Below are 25,024 nucleotides of genomic sequence, written 5' to 3' on the forward strand. Positions count from 1 at the left end.
TTAAGCAATGTATGGAAGAATTCACTTTCTAGATCTTTGAAAGCTCAGCTTCAAGATAAATAGAAGTAGAGCTAATATCGTAGCGGTTTAAGTCAACACAATAAAAAAAAATGTGTTTTAGTTTGCGATAATCATAAAAATTATATTTGTTTGTAGCACTTTTGCCTTACTTTCTTTTGTAATTTTTCCGAAGAAGAATACGAAATATGGACCAAATTGTAGATTTTTTACTGGTGGGTGGAAGTTATATGGATTTGCTTGCTACACTGTTATCCATCCATGTGTTTGTTCTGTATCTGTAATCATGGCGGAGGACGTGACGAAGCTTAGGGTGAGTGGTATATATATTTTTTTCTTAGAAAAATGAATATTGATCCATAAGAAATGTTCAAATTCATTTAAAAGATGCTTAATCCACACAGGGATATACTTGATTTGAAGTTCGAATAATTTTCGAAATCATGATTTTAGAAAAGTATCTTATGTTAAATTTCTGTTTTTATCCAATACTTATTAGTTGTTACTAAAGATGAGGTTTTTCCGATGTAAGTGCAAAATTTTCAGCGACGAATGTAATCTGTTAAAATTGTTTGCTCATTTTGTAACCCCTAGTCATAAATGTTATGGTTATTTAGATGTTCTTGAATTGTAATCCAGATATAGTGGCAAGGGATGAATTCAAAGTACACGCCCCTTTTGAAATTCACGAAATAATTTAAATTTTCTGATCTACAAAATCTGAAAATGTTACCGTGCATACTTGACACTAATTCTAACGTCGAATTATACTTGCACTGTAACAAAACTGAATCCAGCTAGCGACAAGCAGGGCTCAAAGCGAGCCATATATATATATATATATATATATATATATATATATATATATATATATATATATATTTTAAGTTGTAAATTATTACACTACCAAAATAGTGCCTTCATAGGCCTATCTCTCCATTTCGTGTCTTTCAGTTTCTGGACATCGCACCCACTGGGATTACAAGGGCATTATTTCCAAATATTTTTATGGGGTATGTTTAGTACAAGGGGTCCAGAAGCACGTAAAAAACACAAAATTTACAGGAGAAATGAGTGATGCAAGTATTTAGACATAACATAACGTAACCAAATCTAACCTAACCTAACATAAACTAACGTAAGCTAACCTGAACTAACCTAAACTAACGTAATATTAGTAGAAATAAGCGAAATTCTATCATTTTTTGGAAAATTATGCGGAACTCCTACACTAAGATAACATAAACTAAACTAACCAACCCTACCCTAAACTAACCGAATGTGAACAGAAATTACCAAAATTGTAACATTTTTTAGAGAAAAGAACTGGACCCCTTCTGCTAAACATAGGCCATTTTTATTTACATGATTGAAAGATATTATCAATATTATCAATATGAAGCTGTATCCTTACACTGATATCGGCATTTCTGCCGAACCACACGAGAATCGAAGAAAAATTAGGTTAGATTAGATTGCGTCGTCATATTCCTGAAGTACCTTTCGTAGCAGCTTTTTGCCTTTACCGTTTTTCCACACTGAAAATAATATTTTTCTTTTCTATAGTTTCAATTCATTTCCACTACGATAAACTCTTCGCCTGTAGCAGTGTAGTCTCGCCTCTGACAATTATTCGCCTTTCACACAGTTCCAACAACTGACGCACGTTATTTTCATGTAATTCGATAAAACTCAAGCACGATAATGTCACAACCTTGACATATGCGTGCCATTTTTACACTGCCTTTCGCGCCACGAATTCGTAACGTGTACATCTCCAAATAGTCTCTTCCGCTTCCACATACAGTGCCTCTTACATCAAAACCCACCACCAACAACAACCCTTTTTTAAATTCAACTATTCATCTCACATGACTTTCACTCACTTCCTTACAAACAAAATACATTTTCCATTTCACCCAGTAAATTTTCTGAAATTGGCCTGGCGATACCTTGATGTTAGTCTAAGTAAACAGGTATTTGTATATGTTGATACAACGAAATGCACTAAGGTTCTAGAACATTGGCTCACATCCCCATTACGTTGTAATGAGAAAAATAAAGTGTGGGGGGCGCGGTGGCTCAGTGGTAGAGCGTTCACCTCTGGTGCTTGGGGTCCCGGGTTCGATCCCAGCCCCCGCCAAGTGAACTTTGTGGTGGACAAACACCGTGCTCGTGGGTTTTCTCGGGGTACTCCCGTTTCCTCCCACTTTCTTCATTCCACCATTTCACTCATCTCTCATTATCACCGTCTCCTTTAGCCTAACCGGCATAACCGTGGGACGTAAAACTTACAGATTTCATTTTTCATTTTTCATTTCAAAAATAAAGTGCCTTTCGCAAGGTTCTAGAACACAAGTTCACCTTCCAATTTAGCTGTAATAAAGACAGAAAATAACGTGCCGTGCGGGCTCTAACCCACCTTCACACGCTGATGCTCGCTCGACAATACTATATGAATTAAATATTAAGCTTTGGTACAGAAAGAAACCAACCTAGCTACTAACCTATATGGAGGGACATGTGTTCTAGTACCTTCCCACTGCCTTCACTCGTTGTCTCCTGCTCGGCATTATATGTGAATTGAGTTTTAATAAATAAATAGATTAAAAAAAGAAAAAAAAAACTCTACTAACCGCTACACTTAAGTGTGCTGACCTGGTTCTGTGCCCGACGAGAATGCATGTTGTTCAAATTCCAAGCTCACGTGTCATATACCAACGGTTGAAGGAATAAAAATACCCAATTAAAGCATGATTATAGACACATCAGGGTTTCATAGGAAAACTAGTACCACCTTTAGCTTGTCTTCTTGACTTCTGTGTACTTGCCTTTAATAGCCCAATATCCAAAAACCCGTCAGATTCAATTTTGTTTATAGTTCTGGAACAAGAAGCCAATTCCGCATTGGGGAACACAAGAATTTTAAAGAATGTGTATCGATTTAATGGTAGCTTTATTTTGTGGCTTATTTCACAACCTAATATTCGAGTGCATTCGATTTACACTCAGGTGGCTATATTAATTTAAATTCGTTAGTACTCCATTTAAACTCTTAGATATTACCATTAACAATGAATGGAAGGTTCTCGAGTTGTGGCATGTGGCCTACGTACCTTTGATGTCAGAGTATGGTGATAAATCTTCGGTGTTTGTTTTTTTGTACTTACCACTATTTATGTGTGTATTTTTTTTTCTTTCAGAACAAATCCTACGAGGAACTGACCCCAGAGGAAAGATGGAGGTAACTATTTTTTTCTCACTTATTTTCCTTAAAAAATCCCTTCTGAATGGTACATTGGTGCATTAAGTTTAAACTCTGCCTGCTGAGAAAGTATTGGCTAAATTTGGTGGGTTTCCTACTATTTAAGAAAATAGTGATTTCTGTGCTCGGCTATGAGGTGTTTTTTTTTTTTTTTTTTCTAATTGTTTCAGTTTTGAAGGAAGTCATTTATGATATACTTTGTTGAAACTCATGTTTTTCAGGGTTTCTACTGGTCAGATGAAAATACTGCAAATTAGGGAAATTTTAAAAAATATATTTTTTCTAACATTAATTATACATGAGTTTCTGCTTACGTAATCATTAATGATTACAGTATGGAACGTTGCTCAGATTTTTATGCGTGATAAGTGGAATGTACGTATGAGCAATTGATTAATGTTTGTCTCTATAGAATAAATGTTCTCATATTTAAATATTCACTATTTATTCCCTATTTATCAGGGTTGGCTGTTCAAAACACCTGGTTTAAACCAAAAACGAAAAATGTTCGTAAAAGTGTAAGTGTTCGTAAAATCTTGATGAACACACATTTGTGGGTTATCACGTTTCACTCCCGTATAATATTCGTATTATATTCAGACCTAAATTTCCCATTCATTACTCAAAGAGATTATACTACAAAAGCAACTTTTTTATATATACTTAGCTATAAGTTTATGAATGTTTCTTTTGTGATTTTTAAATAGTTTATTATTATTATTATGTAATTGCAATCAATGAAAAATTCTAAATATTGTTTCGTTTTAATAATGTTTAGTTTACTATTGATAAAATACATTGAAATGCCATACTTTTTTTGGGGGTGGGGTCATACAAACTCGACGAGAGGCATTTATTGAAATCAGAAGTATCTTTGGTATCTATTTATGTATAAATGGGTCGGAGCCAAAGTGGACTCAAATAATTCGTATCTTTATTCACTTTTCTTACCGGTATGCAAATTAAGTCGTGTTATTTCTTTAACTTGGACTAATAAAAGTCATAGTGAACTAACTTGGACTGAATTAATTCTTCTGTACTCTGCAATATTTTGAAATTGTCTATATGTAATTCTGTATAATGGTTTCACTTGTGCAATTGTTTATCTTTTTGTCCTTTTGTAATGACTCTTGACAATTAGACAACTATATTAACAAGTATGTAAAGATAAGTACAATGTATTTTTATCAGGAGTCCTTCGTGAGTGAGTTGGCAGGCATTCGTGGCCAATTAGTCCCGGTTTCGAGTGCAAATGGAGGACAATTTCTTTCGGATATAAGTCGAGAAACTGTGTGGATTCCGCTTTAAGCTTATGTGACCCCTTTCAGTATAACCCGGTTATTGCATAATAATACCAAGGCGAAACAAACTTATTTCTGTTCGTATGTGATATAAATACACACACACACACACACAAAAAAAAAAAACAGGTTTAAACGAAAAAAAAAACTTTGTTTTTTCAATAAAAACCATGGTTTTTGCCAACCCTGCTATTTATATGTCAGCGTCATTCGACACCTGCCAAAGGTCAGGGAGAACTCAGGGAAATAGATTTCTCCAGATCAGTAGGAACCCTGTTATTGATTCTGCAGATTTTTGTACTTTATTACAACGGTAATGTTGTCTCAACCCTCAGATTTTTGTAGTTGTCTCGCGTATTTGTAAAAGTTCGTTTTTATATGTAAAATTAACATAAAGATGTCTATAAAATAGACTAGCATGTTCGATGTGCTCAACTAGCTAGTTTATTGCTATTTTTAGTTGCATCTCAATAAATTAACTTTCCACATAGCAAGAACTATCAGATATGTAGAATATCAGGTAATTAAACCTATTCATAGTTTCGCTTACATATATATGTACACACTTAAAATTATAATGAATAATGTTCTACAGTATATTTTATTCTCTTTTCCGTGAGCATGGAGGTGAGTGTCAGAAATAAGTATTCTTCAGTTTTTAAATAAATAATTATGTAACCCAAATCGTAAAATAGTTTAGGAGAAGAGTAAAAAGTATACGTCAATTTTAATCAAGAAAATTGATGTATTTTGTGTATTAGTTTTTATATTTATTTATTTATTTATTTATTTATTTGCCTGTTTTGCATACAAATGAGAGTATTCTCGAGCACGCATACAGTTGTCAAAATTACAAAATAATTACATATATGCTATAAAAAAACTTACAGATAATGTAATACATACATAACTATGACTTTTATAAGCTTATACAATCATAATATAATTAACAAAGAAAAAAAAAAACATTTATACATTGTCTTCAAAAAACTCATTTACCTAGTAGTAACATTTATTTACTAAGAACTCGTGAAGATCCGATTTAAACATAGAATATGATTTGTTTTGCTTTAGAAAGTCAGGTAACTTATTGAAAATTTTTGTACAGTTAATATATACGCTTTTTTAAAAAAACGAGAAATTTTGGGGGATAACATGCAAATTATTAACGAATCGAGTATTGTATTTATGGACGTTACTGTTTTCAATAAATAAGTGTTTGTTACTTACGGTAAACAAGATAATTTTATATAGATACGCACAAGGTAATGGTAATATTTTTTGCCCTCGAAAGATGGGCTTGCAAGAAGACTTTGGTGACAATCCAAACACAACCCTTAGTGCTTTCTTTTGTAAGCTAAAGGTGCTAATATATTCAGTAGAATATCCCCAAAAAATAATACCGTAAGTTATTAAAGAATGGAATTTTGCATAGTACACCGAAACTAAGGCCTCTGTTGTGACATTACCTCTTAGTCTACGCAGGCCGAAACAAATACTACTTAATTTTTTGTTGAGTTGAGAAATATGCTCATTCCAAGTTAGTTTTGAACTTATGGTGACAGCAAGAAATTTAGTTGAAATAGAAAAGTCGACTTTTTTGTTATTTACCATTATGTAAGGAATAAATTTATTTTGAAGAGGATAATAAAAATTTAGCAAGGAAGTTTTGTCATTGTTTAGAACTAATTTATTGTTACTTAACCAGTTACTTACTCGTGAAAACGCAGTGTTTAGATTATATTCAATATCATGTCGTGAGTTACCTGTAATAATAACATTGGTGTCATCAGCAAATAAAACACATTTATTAGGCAACATTTCATGTGTCAAATCATTGATGTAAATAAGAAAGAGTAATGGACCAAGCACTGATCCTTGAAGTACTCCAGTTAGTATTGTACCTTTATAACTACTAAACTTACGCATTTCGCCATTATTTTCGTTCGTAATTTGAACTATCTGATACCTATCCTTCAAGTAAGACTCGATCCATTTATTGGCAGTTCCTCTTATACCATAAAAGCTTAATTTTTTGAGTAAGAGATCATGATTTACAGTGTCAAATGCTTTAGTAAGATCAACAAAGAGTCCAATTGCCCATTTTTTATTATTTATTGTATGCATAACAGTACTAAGAAAATCGAAAATTGCAGAATCAGTAGATTTGCCAGTTAAAAACCCATGTTGAGATAATGATATTAGATTATTGGAATGTAAGTAATTCCTTATCCTATTTGACATTACCGTTTCAAAAATTTTTGAAAATACAGATAAAACTGAGATAGGGCGATAATTCTTAATATCGTACCGACTGCCTTTTTTGAACAAGGGAATCACTTTAGCCACTTTTAACCGTTGTGGGAAGATGCCTGATTGAAGGGAAAAATTTATTACATGAGTCAGGTGGGGAGCAATTATCGAAGCAGATCGTTTTATAATACTGGACGGTACTTCATCAAGACCTGCAGAACGGCTATTTCTCATCTTTCGTATAATTGCTAATATTTCATCAATAGTTACCGGGGTAACAAAAATACATTTGGGATAAGAAGGCATATTTGAAGAATCACTTGTACCAGCTTGGTGGGATAGAGCACCAAGAGCTATATGTTCGTGTATTTATTTTTCTTATTTGTTACAGGTTAGAACATATAAAAATGCACGAAGAACATAAAGGTCATGAAGCAATGCATGCAGAAATGATTCTTATCCTGTTGGTCACACTAATAGTAGCTCAAGTGGTTCTAGTCGAGTGGAAGAAAAGGCACTTTAAGTCATATCAGGTAAGAGGTTATTACCACTCAGAAGTTCATACATTTTGGAGCATTAGGGGCCCTTCTTCTGTTGCCAATAGGTAGAAGAAAAGGGGGGATATAAGGAAAGAATAGGTGAACAGTTCCAAAACTAAGTGGCCAGTATGATGGCACCGTGATTGTTAGCAGCTGTTGTCTATAAACTGACGTGACGGTGTCCTTTATGCGGTTCTTTGCTTTCAGTAACATCTATTCCCCTCTTTTTTTATCTTCTTTGTGTATATATTGCTTGTAGGAGTCTTAAGTATCCCGAGATGATGTGTGAATTGTAGTGACATTTTGAATACCAAGTGAACTTCTCGGATATATATATATATATATCAGGTATCCAAAAAGTTCGAGCCACTGTAACGAAGAATAAAATTCAATTAGCAACCCTGCCGGAATGACGTCTACTGTTGATACGCCCGTCAGTCAATGTAGAGTTGTGAGAGATGTCGGATGATCGAAAGTAGTTCTAGGAACTACAATCCTCAAGTGAACAGGTCAGTGCCAAAAGTTATTTTGCGGTCATGTTTACTGCTGGGTTTAAATTGGGCAGCAGTGCTGTAGAAGCTGTTCAAAAGATATGCTTCTCATTTGGAGAGGCATCAGTGAGTGAGTGCACGGTGCGAAAGGTTTCAGCCGATTTGCATTGGGAGATGAGAGCCTCCAGGACAAGAGCCGAACTTGGCGTCTATCTATCGACAAAGCCCTGCTCAAGAATGATAACGGGAGTAATCTACATGTATCATGCTGGAATTTCGCATAAAAGGTGAAGTATCAGAAGAAACCATTTTGTATAACCTTGGAAAGACATGGAAGCTCAGGTTCGTCACGTTTTGACTAAGGAAAGCAAACTCCAGCGATTCGCTGCTTGCTCTTCATTAGTGTAACGCCACAAGAAAGCCTCATTTCTGAACCAAATATTGACAAATGACGAGAAGTAGGTGTTATTATAAACGCAAAATAAGTAATCATTGTTCGTTCCGTGGTTCTGTGACATTTGCCGTCAAACAAAGCCTTCATTAACAGGAGGTACTGCTTTGTGTTTTGGGGGGCGCGGTGGCTCAGTGGTAGAGCGTTCACCTCCGGTGCTTGGGGTCCCTGGTTCGATCCCAGCTCGCGCCGTGTGGACTTTGTGGTGGACAAACACCGTGCTTGTGGGTTTTCTCGAGGTTCACCCATTTCCTCCCACTTTCTTCATTCCACCATTTCACTCATTTCTCATTATCACCGTTTCCTTTAGCCTAACCGGCATAACCGTGGGACGTTAAACTTAAAGATTTCATTTCATTTTTGCTTTGTGTTTTGGTGCACAGCGCTACATTGTTCACTTTGAATTGCTAGAGAGTAACACAACCATCACAGCCGAGATGTAGTCGTCCCAATTGCAAAGGGTTGCAATTGCATTGCGTCAGAAGGAACCAGTAGCTGGAAAAAGGATTATTCTTCTCCCCAACATACGAAACAAATCTGATAATCTTGAAACCTGAGGAACCTGAGGAAACTCTCATACTCACATAGAAATCAAACAAATTCTACTAAATAGCACGAAAAGACAACGAGAACCTTCCTCAAAGAATTAGGGGACATAAAACTTAGATTTCATTTCATTTCATTTCCCCGGACATCGCTGCGTGACACATTCCTCAGCTGAAAATAACATGTCTAAAACTCAGTGTGTTTTAAAGTGCTTTCAATATCAAGTTTTTTAAGTAGGTATAGATATTGCTTAAAATGCTTACTTAACTAGTTAACATCTATGGAAAAAAATGTATAAGCAGAAACTATTTACATTATCTAGGTATGTTAGATGTAGCAACATTGTACAATACTGTATTGTCCAGAAAGAAATCTGACGTTTTATACAAATTTCAACTAGGGAAAATGAAGGTGCTGCTTAAATTCGTAACCATACAAAAATAGACTTCTACTACATTTCGTCGTATTGTATGTTGTTCAAAATGATAATTTCTCAGTTTGGCTCGTTGCTTCTTACACTAATATATAGATGTATACTTCACCTCCTGACACACACAAGTTTTGTGGTTCTCAGTTAATTGCAAGTTACTTGTATTTTAAAATCAATAGGTAGTTTTGTTTTTCTTTTTCGTGAACGATTATGAAGTGTTTGAAATACGAAACTCACCTTACTTTTACTCAACAGAATGATATTGTAAGAAAAGAAATGTGTATTCAAAAGCCGCAATGAGACGTACTTCCAGCATTTATTCACATTAAGTAAAAACAGGACATTTAAATTAGAATTGCAGACATAATGTTAATATTTCTAAAGGTTGTAAAAGTTCAAGAAAGATTCGAAAATTCGTACAAAAAGAAAAAAAAAGAAGTTATTTAAGTGTGACTTACGAGATAATAATGTAATCTCACACAGCACCAATAATAATAATAATAATAATAGCCATCTCCTTTGTTGTAGTGGCTGGCACGCGCATCTTTCGTGTCTGGAGTCCCGAGTTCGATTTTCCCTGCGGGCATCCTTACACTTGGAACGTATTGCGGTGGTTCGAATTCCACCTTGAACAGTAGATCCTCGTCTCATATAGCATCGGTGCTGAAATGGATGCTAAATTCCAATCTAGCAACCTGTAATAATAATCATCATCATTAGCATAATCAAAACAACAAACAGGGTATGGATGTTTAGCTCAAAAGCTACTGATTCTGTTCCGTGTTTCTATCAGGGACGAATCGAGAGCTAAATGTACAAGGTTATTCTTTAATTAGTATTTAAAATTAGAGGGTTGCAAAATTCCTGAGCGTATCCTGATACCTTCACAATACTCTGAAATCGCAATACGTATTAGGATTTTGGGCATATTTACGGCCTATTAACGCCTTTAACGAGGGCGTTGTTGTCAGTAGTTATCCCCCCAGGTGTTTCATTTTCTTCATCTGCTGCTAGGAAAACCATGCCGAGCATGATTCAAAAAATTGCATTTCGACGCAGTCTTGGAGGACGTAGATAACTTTGTATTAAGCGCGCCTGTAGGCGGCGCTCTACGCGATACGGTATTGTTCTCGGAGCGTGCCTAAAGACGCTCTATCCATTAAAGTGGTTAAGAATTTTATTCTAAATTGTTTTATTGTATCAACTAATTATACTATTTTATATGATAAATGTAGTGAAAATGAGTAATAAATGTTAAATAAATAGTATATGACCCAGTGATGAGTTGAGGGGGAAACCTTCCCCGGGAAATGCATCCGATCAGGATCAATAGGGATTACCAGTGTTTTTGCAACCCTACTTTTACCCTTTTTATATTGAAAATCACCACTGAAGAAAGCTCTTGAAATTGTCACTGTATGTACCTCTTAGAAGGAGGAAAGGAAAGAACAGCAGGAACAATAGAAATAACAGTTGAAGGTATTGAAGATTAAGTTAGAGACCTGGATTATTTAATATTTTAGCATAATAATTATTGAATTTGTTTTTAATGGAAACCGTAATTGTAAGAAGATCGTAAGTGAACATCAGATTTGTAAATGAGGCTACTCGATTATTATATACAATAAATCGAAGAAATAACCGATATCTCACCATTTCCTCTATAGATACGAATACAATGAGTCCCAATCCAGTCGCGATTTTTTTTCACTCTGTGTGTATTGTTGAAATCTGTGGATATTGAAACAAAGTGGATGACGACAATTCAAGGATTTAGGAATGTGATTTCTGGGTTTTCGGCATCTATGCCATGTTCGCCTGTTACGTGTGAGGGATGACGTCCCTTGGTGATTACACTATCCGAGGAAAGGGAAGGAAGGAAGCAGCCTGGGACCTATGTTAGGTACCGTTCGGGCTTTACCTAGTGTGAATGAGGGAATCCTCATTCAGGATGACTGGTCTGAAAAAGCTTTTACACTTTTTCGACCGAATGTCCCCACCGAGATTCGAACCCGGGAGACGACGAGTCAAGTTTGATTTTATTTGTATATCTTGGATACTTTATAATTGTGGCTCTCTGTACTCAGCTCATTTACTTTCCTTATTTTGGTAGCTTGGGTAAATAACTTCTTTCTCTAATTTATGAAGATATATCAGTGAATAAATCATGTCCTTCTGAAATTAATCTAAATACATAACAAGTAACTGAACACCACACTAACGGACATTTAAACACCTGGGGTAAATATCCACAATTTAGATGAAGACTCCTCTAGATTGAAATTGTCCGCGCCTTTGGCATGGAAGATCTGGGTTCGATTCTCGGCGGGAACTCATGTGGTTCGGATTTCTCGTTAATCTGTAGGTCCCATCTCATATAGCCTTGCTGCTGAACAGGGAAAGTCAAAATCAACTCAACTTTGAAATCCAGCGAGCAACTTGAATAACACTTTTGCATTAAAAAAAAAAAAAAAATGGTAAATTAGTGTTCAGAAAAGTTGTGAAGTGAAGTGATATTGAATATAATCTAAATTTTCTTGTAATATAATATTTATTTAATTGCAGATGGTTACTCTAGTTGGTATGTGGGTCATTCCTTTAGGATTCAGTTTAAAGAACCAGTGGTGGCGATTTATATTTCTGTGGCTTGTATTCTCCTGCATCACAAGCCTAGTAGTAAGGAAAGCTATACAGAAACCCATCTTAGGAACAACACCAAGGTGAGAAGGTACATGTAAACACCATTAGTTATTTTCTTTCTTTGGAAACATACTAACATTTAAATTTTTAATTATGTTATTTTATTTTATTTGAAACTACTAGAAGGCAGTTATTTTGCTATAAGCTTTTGATATAATTATAGTGTAGTGTATGGTTAAGGAATTACTGATTGTTTCATACGTATTGATATGATTTAATACTTCGCTCTCATCTCATTGTGCTGATGTTCGACATTATTAAATGTCGTAGGAAGTTCAGATATAGTCTTTAAACAATATTGGAGACCTGAGTTTTCTTTATATATGTAAGATATGTTGATTTCGACTTTTCGTACAACTATGACCGGACTGCTAAATAGATATGATTTCATGAGAGTACATTAAGGAAGTAACAAATATGACTTTCATACATAATTACATTGATAATAATACCTATTAACATACGGGTAGTAACAAATTCACAAACAATACACACCATACACATTAAATAACGTATTTATTTTGGCCCAGATACGGAATATTTTCCTTCTCAATGTCACCCATTCAATTAAATATCTTACTTTGTGTTATTATTTTATTAGGATTTTATTTAAAGAGAAATTCATTGTTGGTTAATACAGGTGGTTGTTGGTACTGATATTTATTAAGACGTAACTTATTAAAAAGATAAATAAATTATAATCATGGCAAATCTTTTAGATGTTTGCCTGCTATTATAGCTTTGAATGTAATTGTTCATTATTACTAATATATTTTGTGCTGCTAGAATATTATATATTTTTGTACTCTGTTTGTCTTTGCAGATTGGTGTATAAATGGTTTTATTTTATCTATAAATTAAGTTATGCCCTAGGTCTAATTGGATACGTTATTATGATGGCCACCTTTTTTGGGTTAAACCTTGTATTTAATTCTAAACCTCATCCTTGGATGGATGTTGGGATGCTTTTTCTCTTCTATGGCCTATACTATGGTGTACTAGGCCGAGATGTTGCGGAAATATGTGCTGATAAAATGGCATCGCATGTAGGGGTATGTTTTTTACCTAAGACTTTTTGATAATTATATAACTGGTAGTTGTTACAGTAGAGAAATAATGTACGAATTTACTTCGTGAGGTGTGCTTTTTTATTTTTATTTATTTATTTATTTTTTTTAAGTTTCAGTTTACTATTGAACAATAAATTCCAAAAGTTTGACTTTCGTTACAATACTTATTTTAAGTAATAGATACACTGGTCACAAAATTAATCGCTCCCAGGCGAACTCCTTGGGAGTTACACACCGTTCCGGACGTTCAACTAGGTATCCACTCTTAAAGAATGCATATAGAATCATATTGGTGTAACGGATGCCATCATATTCCATCAGATCTCATCTTCCCGTTATACCAACATTATTCTGTATGCATTCTTTAAAAGTGGATACCTAGCTGAACATCCACAACGGTTTGTAATTCCCAAGAAGTTCGCTTTCCATCTGGATGTTGCGAACGTTTGTAATCACTGTGGCGTGTCATTTTTCATTCGGTGTTCATGGTGCAAGTTAATGGTCTGTTTTGAACATTTCGTGAATGCCGACGATGTCTGTTTTGTGAAGTGTAATACATACATCCCATAGAAGGTTGATCTCTGCACCTCTCGGACACGTATTTTTTTGTCTCCCTCTTGATGCACATAGTGAGTCATTACCAGCTAATATCTTTCCTGTCATCATTGTTCACACTACACTTTCAAATGAGTCTTACTAGACACTTCACTACCAACCTCACACTCAAGGAGTTCCTTGTTAGTATAAAATATAGGGCCCGAATTTCAGACACGACTTACACTACCACTCAAAAGTTCTCGAACTCCCCTAATTTTTGTGAGCATCTCTTGAAAAAAAAAAAGTAGTTTCCAAATGTTGCAGTTCTTTATAGTTTGGTATGGTAACGTTTAAAAAACCAAAAATACAATGCTTTGAAAAGTGTTTACGATGGTTTTGTACGCGTCGTTGTTATTCGTGGAAGTAGGAACGACGAGCACTAAATTAAACACAAAAGGCCGTATCTTGACTGTCGTAAACACTTGTTAACGTAAAAAGGTGTAAATAACTACAAATTTCGTAGCACTACTTTTTCTTTCCAATTTCTATCACCGCGTTAACCCCTTCCCCCCCCCCTCTCGTGCAAACAAAACTAATATGTTGCTTCACCGCTTCACCTTTCACACTTTCGTTTATACTATGTCATTTCTATATCTATCTATATATCTATAATCTATCTATCGATCTATATATATATATATAGTTTCAATTTAAAGAAAGTAAGAAATATAATTAGACATATCATCTCCAATAACTCTTAGATCTCGATTCAACTGTCGTCAAATTTTATGGTTTAGGGAGGAGTACTTCTGACATACGGCGTAAAAGTTCTTGTGCCAAAAGATTACGTTCACAATAGATGCTCTAAAAAGCCTTAGTGTTCGAGAACTTTTGAGCGGTAGTGTAACTCGGAAGAAATCGTTAAGGAACTACGTGACCAATTACCGCTGGCGCATAACCATTGTAGTAAGCTGAACTAAATGTGTTCTTGATTGTATGGATATAGCTCGTCAAGATGCTTCGAAGCAAAATTATAACCCTTATCCGGGCAAGCGGGGCCTCCCAGGCCCAGTAGCTTAATTTATTTTTTCGAATTTCTCAATAAGCATAAATATTTCGATGACAAAATTCTGAATTCTTCTATCGTTAGTCGAAGTTAAAGTCATGAACATATCGAGTTGGTAAGGCCCAGTTGCCCGTCTACATTACAAAAATATCTTCCTCGGACAAGGGTTATAACAATGGTGAAAAGGGACCATTGTGTTTAGGCGTGTGCATGGGCATACAGTAAATACAGTTGCTCCATTTGTTGGTGCATCAAAGTGGGCTCTCCAACGTGTTTACATGAAATGATCTAACACGAATGTGGACGCGAAACGGCATCATAACTATGCGAAAAGATTGTAATACGCAGGGACTATCAGCGGGTTTTATACTTTGTGAAGGAAAATAGTTTCCAAATCAGACGGGAATAACTGCAGACGCAAATGCATATTTATGCTAACCAATTTTCAAAAGAGCATTGTGAACGAAATGTGGTGCGTAAAGCTTCACGTCTTCAATGAATTTAAGAACAAAACATACTTCGACAAGCTTTTCTTATTATTATTACTATTCGAATAATGCAAGGTGTCTAGAGACCCGAAACCCCATGAGCATTTCACCCATTTATGTAAAGGCTGTGGTTCAAGCTGGAGTGGGTTCTTTGATGGTGTGGGGGTATGTTTAGCACAAGGACTTGGGCCAACGCTTTACAAATGATCGAGAACATGAATCAGTGTGTTCTACTTGATCATTCGCAGTGACCAGGTGTTTCCATTTCTTTATTGGTGAGTTTGCACGAAGCTGGATATTCAGGCTCCCTGTCATACCTAGGCTGGTCTGCAATGCTCCCAAATTTAAGTCCGATTGAAAATCTGAGAGACTATTTGGAGTAGGGGGTGAAATAAATATCCCTGAACTTTTCTGGAACTACGAAACTGGTTTTATTTCGGTATGACATACTTTGAATAGCTCGTGGAGACCTTTTCGAACTGAATCTAGTATTCAGGGTAGAGGTAGGTGGTACCCGGTATTAGGTAAATTCTACCGAGGAAGACTTAATTTTTTTGTCCGGTGTGCTTTTGATAATAATGAACTGCAATTTATTTTTGTTTGGGTAGAATGGAATATATTTTATAAATTTTATATTACAATGCCATATAGCAAATCCGTGTCCGAATTTGGAATGTGAAATTCACTGCCAAAATACTAGATCTAGACAGACCAAACTCCCGTTACCGTTCTGTCGGTACGGAAGCTCCGGTTTCAGTTTCTAGTGAGGGCTCGTTTTGAATCGATCTCCGCGTAAACCTGTATGCTCCTGTCTCATGTAGTCCTAATGCTAAGAAGGGACAGTAAATTCTGAACAGGCAGTCTAAGGATGAACTGAACTTCCGCATGGCTAAGTAATTGTTCTCGTCTTTGTTGCGGGAAACCGTTGTAAATAAAAGTTGTAACTCCATGTCGTATAGCTTTGTTATTGGAAAGGATGCTAACTAAAAAGCAGTCTACTTTGTATTAAGAATATTTCTATTAATATACTCACTGGAGATTTCAGGGTTTCAAATTATTTTGTATGCACATAATTTCAGGTATTGTGGAATAATATTTTTTTGAAATCTAGTCATTAAACTAATTGACAGTTGAATTTCGGACTTCCATATGACGGACAGATAGATGCTCTTACCACTGATCTATAGCAACGTGCAGTGTTCGAACATCTATAAAATATTGGATTTATTTTCAAAATAAATTTGTCAGATGACGATGTCTGACGTTAAATTGAAGCTCAGTTATCTTTTCATTTCTGTAGCTGAACATAGGGTTTATACGTATTATTACATATGCCGCCACTGGAGACCGAAAGTAAAAAATTCCGAGACTGATTATTTATATATATATATATATATAAAAAGTGCAATGTTGTTTACTGTGAAGTGTTAATTTCCGACTGGCAGTTACAGAGGTTGATTCGTTTGTATTGAGCCGAAGTTAGTATTCAACTGTGTCACGCATGCGCTACCTATCTCCGTGAGATTGCCAGGAGACAAGCTACAGTCTCTCATTAGTCACACAGTAGAGCAGTATGATCGAGCGTAGTCTGATGCCTCCGAAACTGGACAGATTGTGGGACGAGTTCATTGTGGTCCTTTCCGGTGCTAAATTCACGACGTCACGCATCGTTGAAATGTCTCAAGTGCGTAATTTTGTGTGTAGGTCATGCCACTTTGAATCATATTATACGAAAATATGCAGTACAGACTCCTGGACCCACAATACCAACGAGAGCAGCTAGGAACTGGGTTCCCGTGAAGAGGACCCTGCCGCTATTGCGTATGGTTCGGTGTATGGCGGCCTTCGAAGATTTCCACCCAAAGCGTGCGATAACCAGCAAATGCTGTACAATCAGCCGCGCCAATCACAGAGATTTACGCTTCACGGTCGTTCGCAAGAGTAGTGTCACGCCGTAAAATCGTGTCACGTAGCTGAGTGAAAAAGAAACTACAGGAGGCTGTATGAGTGTCATCTCGCGGGTGATCAGGGGAAGTTTGTTTTTCCCCTTGAGGAGATGTGGATTTACTTCGCAGACTGGTATAAAGTTCATGCCATTACATACTGACCTGTTGATGCCAAGGGTACTGCTGGCACAGAGAGTTTCCCAGAAGGGTTCATTATTGTGGCCAGTTTCTTGTATAGGAGCAGACTGCGTCTCCGAAAAGCGGAGAGAAACGTCAGGAACAATGCTGTGTAGTACTAGACTCATTCTGCACCATGACAAGGCATCCAGCCAGACGGCGAAAACATCACAGGAATTCTATCGCCTTATAGAACAGGAAATTGAAATTTCTGCAGTCCCCTTTCCTGACATCCCTGTCAAGAACCCAGTAGACTGTGCTTTGGGACTTCTCAAGCGATGCTTGTCCTATCGTCGAATCCGCATCTTCTCAGGCCTGTGGAAAGCCTGGGTGCAGTACCCATGTCCAGCTGCAGAGCAGTCTCCTTAGGGGTGGCCTGCAGATCGAACACAACCGGTGGTAGAAACCGGGTTCCCGTGAAGAGGACCCTGCCGCTATTGCGTATGGGTCGGCGTATGGCGGCCTTCGAAAATTCCCACCCAAAGCGTGCGATAACTAGCAAATGCTGTACATTGCAGGCGACAATCAGCCGTACCAATCACAGAGATTTACGCTTCATGATCGTTCGCAAGAGTAGCGTGCACGCCGTAAAATTGTGTCACGTAGCTGAGTGAAAAAGAAACTGCAGGAGGCTGTATGAGTTTCATCTCGCAGGTGATCAGTGGAAGTGTTTTTTTTTCCTTGAGGAGATGTGGATTTACTTCGCAGACTGTGGTAAAGTTCATTCCATTACATACTGACCTGTTGATGCCAAGGGTTCTGCTGGCACAGAGAGTTTCCCAGAAGGGTTCATTATTGTGGCCAGTTTCTTGTATAGGAGCAAACTGCGTCTCCGAAAAGCGGAGAGAAACGTCAGGAACAATGCTGTGTAGTACTAGACTCATTCTGCACCATGACAAGGCATCCAGCCAGACGGCGAAAACATCACAGGAATTCTATCGCCTTATAGAACAGGAAATTGAAATTTCTGCAGTCCCCTTTCCTGACATCCCTGTCAAGAACCCAGTAGACTGTGCTTTGGGACTTCTCAAGCGATGCTTGTCCTATCGTCGAATCCGCATCTTCTCAGGCCTGTGGAAAGCCTGGGTGCAGTACCCATGTCCAGCTGCAGAGCAGTCTCCTTAGGGGTGGCCTGCAGATCGAACACAACCGGTGGTAGAAACCGGGTTCCCGTGAAGAGGACCCTGCCGCTATTGCGTATGGGTCGGCGTATGGCGGCCTTCGAAAATTCCCACCCAAAGCGTGCGATAACTAGCAAATGCTGTACATTGCAGGCGACAATCAGCCGTACCAATCACAGAGATTTACGCTTCATGATCGTTCGCAAGAGTAGCGTGCACGCCGTAAAATTGTGTCACGTAGCTGAGTGAAAAAGAAACTGCAGGAGGCTGTATGAGTTTCATCTCGCAGGTGATCAGTGGAAGTGTTTTTTTTTTTCCTTGAGGAGATGTGGATGTACTTCGCAGACTGTGGTAAAGTTCATTCCATTACATACTGACCTGTTGATGCCAAGGGTTCTGCTGGCACAGAGAGTTTCCCAGAAGGGTTCATTATTGTGGCCAGTTTCTTGTATAGGAGCAAACTGCGTCTCCGAAAAGCGGAGAGAAACGTCAGGAACAATGCTGTGTAGTACTAGACTCATTCTGCACCATGACAAGGCATCCAGCCAGACGGCGAAAACATCACAGGAATTCTATCGCCTTATAGAACAGGAAATTGAAATTTCTGCAGTCCCCTTTCCTGACATCCCTGTCAAGAACCCAGTAGACTGTGCTTTGGGACTTCTCAAGCGATGCTTGTCCTATCGTCGAATCCGCATCTTCTCAGGCCTGTGGAAAGCCTGGGTGCAGTACCCATGTCCAGCTGCAGAGCAGTCTCCTTAGGGGTGGCCTGCAGATCGAACACAACCGGTGGTAGAAACCGGGTTCCCGTGAAGAGGACCCTGCCGCTATTGCGTATGGGTCGGCGTATGGCGGCCTTCGAAAATTCCCACCCAAAGCGTGCGATAACTAGCAAATGCTGTACATTGCAGGCGACAATCAGCCGTACCAATCACAGAGATTTACGCTTCATGATCGTTCGCAAGAGTAGCGTGCACGCCGTAAAATTGTGTCACGTAGCTGAGTGAAAAAGAAACTGCAGGAGGCTGTATGAGTTTCATCTCGCAGGTGATCAGTGGAAGTGTTTTTTTTTCCTTGAGGAGATGTGGATGTACTTCGCAGACTGTGGTAAAGTTCATTCCATTACATACTGACCTGTTGATGCCAAGGGTTCTGCTGGCACAGAGAGTTTCCCAGAAGGGTTCATTATTGTGGCCAGTTTCTTGTATAGGAGCAAACTGCGTCTCCGAAAAGCGGAGAGAAACGTCAGGAACAATGCTGTGTAGTACTAGACTCATTCTGCACCATGACAAGGCATCCAGCCAGACGGCGAAAACATCACAGGAATTCTATCGCCTTATAGAACAGGAAATTGAAATTTCTGCAGTCCCCTTTCCTGACATCCCTGTCAAGAACCCAGTAGACTGTGCTTTGGGACTTCTCAAGCGATGCTTGTCCTATCGTCGAATCCGCATCTTCTCAGGCCTGTGGAAAGCCTGGGTGCAGTACCCATGTCCAGCTGCAGAGCAGTCTCCTTAGGGGTGGCCTGCAGATCGAACACAACCGGTGGTAGAAACACAACATATCGTAGGTAAGTGGCACTTTCAAATTCGGGTCAATATAAATGCATCAACCTCTATAATTTTACGTTATTAAAATTTCGTACTTGAATTTTAAAATCTATATTCATAAATATGTAAGATATGTACCTTAAACTCAAAAAGTATTTCAAGTTCCTATTATGTTGCTTAAAAAAAAAAAAAATGAAATTTTAGTTTAACGTCTCACAATTATGCCCTTTAGGCTAAAGGAGACATGATTAATGGAAGTAAATGTGAAATAAAATTTGCACTCTCCTATCGGAAATAGAACTCGGAACCACGTCCACCAAAAGCATGCCCACTAGCCATAAGACTAGCGGGAAGGTCATTTAAAAAATATTAAACGTCGAATGTTGTCTGACGTGTCAGTATTCTCAAGATTTAGGTAACGCTATATAGTAGGGATAAAATGTTGATATTAAATGTTTACACTCATACAAAGACCGTTTCCTACCTAAGTCTTGACAATGCTGATAGCTGTTAGCGAAAATTCGACATTTAATATGATTTTTAAAAACAGTCTATAACAATTTTGATGTATAAAGGTGAGTGCCTTTTGGGTTTTAGCTAAGATTGCTTTGCAAGCGGTATACATCACAGTGTAAGGTATCCTTTAGTAATGCCAAAAACATTTTTTTAAAAAATGACAAAGTATACGCATGTAAGCTTCGCCTTTGTGATGAAATTGTACGAATATTTCAATGGAATAATCTATAGAGTTAAATTATATTTGAGTGATATTTAAAAAGTGTTTTTGTTTCTAATAACATTTTGTTGTTTCGTTTCAGTATTATACGGCTCAGGGAATGCCAACGAGGCATCTAGAGCCTGGTGTGTGTGCTGTATGTGGGAATAGATTATTAGTTAACGAAGACGAAGAAGGAGTTTTAGAGAATACTTACAAATTATCATGCGGTCATGTGTATCCTTTTATTTTAACTATGTTTTCGTTTCTTTCAATAAGACAAACTTTGCTTATGTCATGGTTTATATCATGATGGGGTAGATAGTCCAGATACTGATACCTCCTATTGAACCTCGTGTTAATCTGTTAATCAATTACACAAGGTGGACCACAAGTTACTTGGTAAAAGTGCATTTGAAACGAATTACTTGTCATCTACGAAATCATGAAATTATTACACAAGTTGTATCATAGTATTATTGAGTTAGGTTGTCTAAATAAAAGTGTTCAAAATGTTCTTTTCGATAGACAGATTAAATCTTTTAAGAAGCATATTATCTCATTAATGTTGTTGGGTAATATTATATCAAATTCAAAAGTAATACGTTCTTTAAAATACTTCAAATCTGTAATTTTTCAGTTCATTACTCAAGTTATGGATTGCTTGTCAAGGTGGAGGTACACTGTTCGGAAAACGTTGCATAAATAATTCAATCACATCTTTGTAATTAATGTCATGTAGAGCAGTAGTTCCCAATCAATGTGTCACAGCCCCATAAAGTATCGCGAAATTGTAGAATTTAAGGTTCATGTAACATTTAAAAATTAGCTAAAATTTAACTTTAGGACAGTGTGTACCAGCAAACGCCTCCAGTGCCAGCACAAAGCTGAGTCTACTGATGAAAATCTGCATTCGCCACTGATTGTTGTATTAATAAAAATCACTTATATTACTTAAAATACATCACTTTAATAATAATTAAAAAAAAATCATACAAGTGTTGTCGCGATGTTGTAGACGTACAGTAAAGTGTGTCGTCAGTCAAAAATGTTTGGGAACTAATAAATATGCATTATTCTTTGATAACTTTCCGTTCGTTGTAAACTTATTTAATTGAAAATGTAACAACTTTTAAATCCTTTATAAAATCACTTTTTATAACATATTATTCTAGAACCATCTATTATCCCTTTTAACTTTTTTTAGGTAATTTTTAAGCTTTCAGTCAAGCAGCTACAGTACCAACATTATTGACGCTAGGATCATGGTTCGTACTTTTTTTTTTTTTTTTTTTTTTTAATGAAGCAGTTTCCAACTGCATCAGTCAAATTTCCCTATTACGTACCAAATGCGAGAAATTCCCGCTCAAAGTGGGAAAGGGATTTTTTTGAAAAAATCCTCTTTTATCGCGAATTTCTCCGCTCAGGTATATGACACGCACATGCGAATGGTACCAAAAAAAAACTTTGCTTCATTGTGAAAATAATGAGGAATGAAGAATGTACGGGGAAAAATAGTCTTGATGCTATAGTCGATTTACCAATTTTCCCTCGGTAATACATTTTCAGTCAATTTCTATCCAATCCGCTTCAGCATAAAGACTACTCATTGAAGGAACATGAATCGTACCTCGTCTTGTTCGGTATGAATCGGCCTTTCGAACGGTATAACTTGCATATCCCTATCGTGCACCTAAGGGGAGAAAATTCCCCAAAAGGGAAATTTTTGTAAAAAAAAAATAAATAAATAAATTTGAGTTTTAGATTTGGGCTCTCTTCTTTATAACGAAACCAACGAGGTACAAACTATGTTTCTAAGATTAATAGGGATGCGTCACGATTTTTTTTAAAAAAAGCTCTAAAATTTACCCTTTTTTAAAAGCCGCCTTCGTTGTTTGTGACGTCACTGTCCCCAGGCATCGCACACGTGACTGCAAAATGCCCATAAAACATGTTCTTTGATGCTTCCATACTTGAATAAATGCAAAAAGGAAAAAACAAGGTGTGAAAAGCTTTACAAAAGATTTATAAAGCAAATTCCGAAGGTCGACGCCATGGCTTGTATACAGGCCAAAAAATTTAAAAGGGTTATTCATGAGCTACACAGTATCGTATTTTTTGACGTTAGTCAAATATTGTTTCTCTAGTCAATTGAGAACTCAACACCTGCCAATGCCAAGCTACTTGATGGGCCACGCTATATATTATAAAACTTCAAATTTATATTTGTAATGCTATATTTAACTTGTAAGTGGCAAACATTTTTTTATTTCTTTGGTTCTAAATACAAGGGAGGATCAGGAACTAAGATTACAAGGCCGATATTTCTGGAGTTTCGTCTGTTATAGGGAAATGTGAAGTGTGCGGAAATTTTAAGGCTTGGAGTTGACAACTGTACAGAGTTTCAGCCACCCGCAACCTACGGCGCTAGTTGTAGGTAAATATAAATAGCGACTAGTTTGGAAAACTGATCTCGCGAAGAAGTTTCCTCGATTACTCGATTTCTGTGGGCGAAAGATAGAACCGCGACTGAACTTCACCGGTAGCTGGTGGAGGTTTACGAAGAGACTGTAATGTCTCTTTAGCATGTCGCTTCACGACAACGAGTGCCCGCATACAGGCCAGAAGATCACCATGCTGTTGAAGCAGTTTCGCCTGGTCATCATCTACCACCTTCTCTACAGTCCGGATCTCGCTCCAAGCGACTTCACCTGTTCCCGCACTTGAAGGAGCACCTAGGAGGCCGTCGTTTCGCTTCAGACACGTAGGTAAAACACTTCGTGACAACGTTGCTGGACGCGCCAGAACAGGATTTTTATCAGGAGGAATCTTCAAACTCATCCCACGATTCGATAAGTGCCTCAACCGATACGGAGACTGTCGAAAAATAACGTAATGTATGTACTATCTGTTGGCTGTATGAAATAATATATACATGTTTCACTACAGGCTTTGTAATTTTACTTTCTGATCACCCCTCGTAGAAAAGTAGTGTCAACCTTTTATGACGGAAAACAGGTGACATTTTATGACACGCCATTATCACGACCGTGGGATGTTTAAACTTGGTGTCGATGTTTTTTCAGAATGATACACAGTGCTGCTATTCAGCCGGTTCGCGAGCACCGTTGTTAAAAATATTTCGAGTTCGCAGAACACACACACACGCAAGACCTAGCCAAGAGTCAAAGAAAGAAGCCAAACAAATTTGTGAAAACACCTCTGTATTTTCCCGCTCGCTTGCATTGTTGTGAAAGCAAGCAACTTTGAATTATTTCAGTTCATTGGGCAGACAGAAATTTGAATACAAATTCCGGAATTTCGTACGGAATATTGGGACTTATGAGTGTAATGAATGTGATACGTATATAATGCTTATTACGTGTGCTACCTATTTGTTTTAGTATGATTCCGATATCTTCATCAGTTCCGGAGATATGTACACGTGTATCTTCGAAGCAATGTGTAGGAAATATTGGTCTTTTCATCGATATCTCGAACGATAGATAGATAGATGTACACGAGGTGTATTCCAAAAGTCCGTTTGATGATTTAAAAAAACATGCTCGTGCGGAACGGTATTTATTGCCAGAAATAGGTGCCTACGAGCGAAGCTACTTCACTTTTCCACATAATCACCATGTCGTTCCAAACACTTTTCGTAACGCTGCATCATCTTCCGTAAACCCTCTGAATAGAAGTTTGTCGCTTGGGATTGGAACCAGTTGGCAACGGCAGTCTTGAGATTCTCGTCGTTTTCAAACCGTTGTCCACCAATCCACCGTTTCAAATGCAAGAAGAGGAAGTAATCGTTGGGGCAAGGTCGGGACTGTATGGAAGGTGATCAAACAGGTCCTAACGAAAATCTTGAATCTTTTTCTCGACGATGGCAGCGGTATGAGGACGCGCATTGTCGTGAACGGGGATGATTCTGGACAACAGTTTCTCGCGGCGTCGATTTTGAATCGCACGTCGCACTTTGGTGAGCGTATCGCAGTACACGTCAGTGTAACTGTTGTTCCACGTTCCAAGAAATCAACCAGCAGGACGCCCTTGTCTTCCCAAAAAATGGTAGCCATCAGTGTGCGACTCGAGTGCGGCGATTGCTTAAACCTTTTTGGTTTGGGGGAACCTGAATGGCGCCACTGCATTGACTGTTGTTTAGATTCGGCGTTGGTATATGAGATCCACGTCTCGTCGCCCGTCACAGTGTGGGAAAACAAATCTGTCGTCGATAGCGATCTCCCTGTTGTCGATAACAATCTAAAAACTGTCGGGCACTGCACATTCGTTGCTCTTTGTGCTGGTCCATTAGCATTTTTGGCATCCACCGTGCACTCAACTTGTGATATCCAAGCGT

At 37.5% G+C, this 25,024-nt stretch overlaps 1 protein-coding gene across 1 annotated transcript in view; it reads left to right on the forward strand.

Annotated features, from left to right (window-relative positions):
* The first annotated feature begins 218 nt into the window (after positions 1-218).
* The window catches only part of LOC145670227 (E3 ubiquitin ligase Rnf121), a 43,209-nt gene continuing 18,403 nt past the window's right edge, over positions 219-25,024 (forward strand). Inside the window, exons 1-6 of the mRNA XM_081738612.1 lie at positions 219-331; positions 3,222-3,262; positions 7,229-7,370; positions 11,860-12,014; positions 12,818-13,046; positions 20,768-20,901. Of these exons, the coding sequence (XP_081594738.1) occupies positions 305-331; positions 3,222-3,262; positions 7,229-7,370; positions 11,860-12,014; positions 12,818-13,046; positions 20,768-20,901 (728 nt within the window). The 5' untranslated portion in view covers positions 219-304. The remainder of the gene's footprint in view (positions 332-3,221; positions 3,263-7,228; positions 7,371-11,859; positions 12,015-12,817; positions 13,047-20,767; positions 20,902-25,024) is intronic.

This window comes from Thermobia domestica, chromosome 14 (genome assembly GCF_964235325.1).
Source record: "Thermobia domestica chromosome 14, izTheDome1.hap1.1, whole genome shotgun sequence".
NCBI lineage: Eukaryota > Metazoa > Arthropoda > Insecta > Zygentoma > Lepismatidae > Thermobia > Thermobia domestica.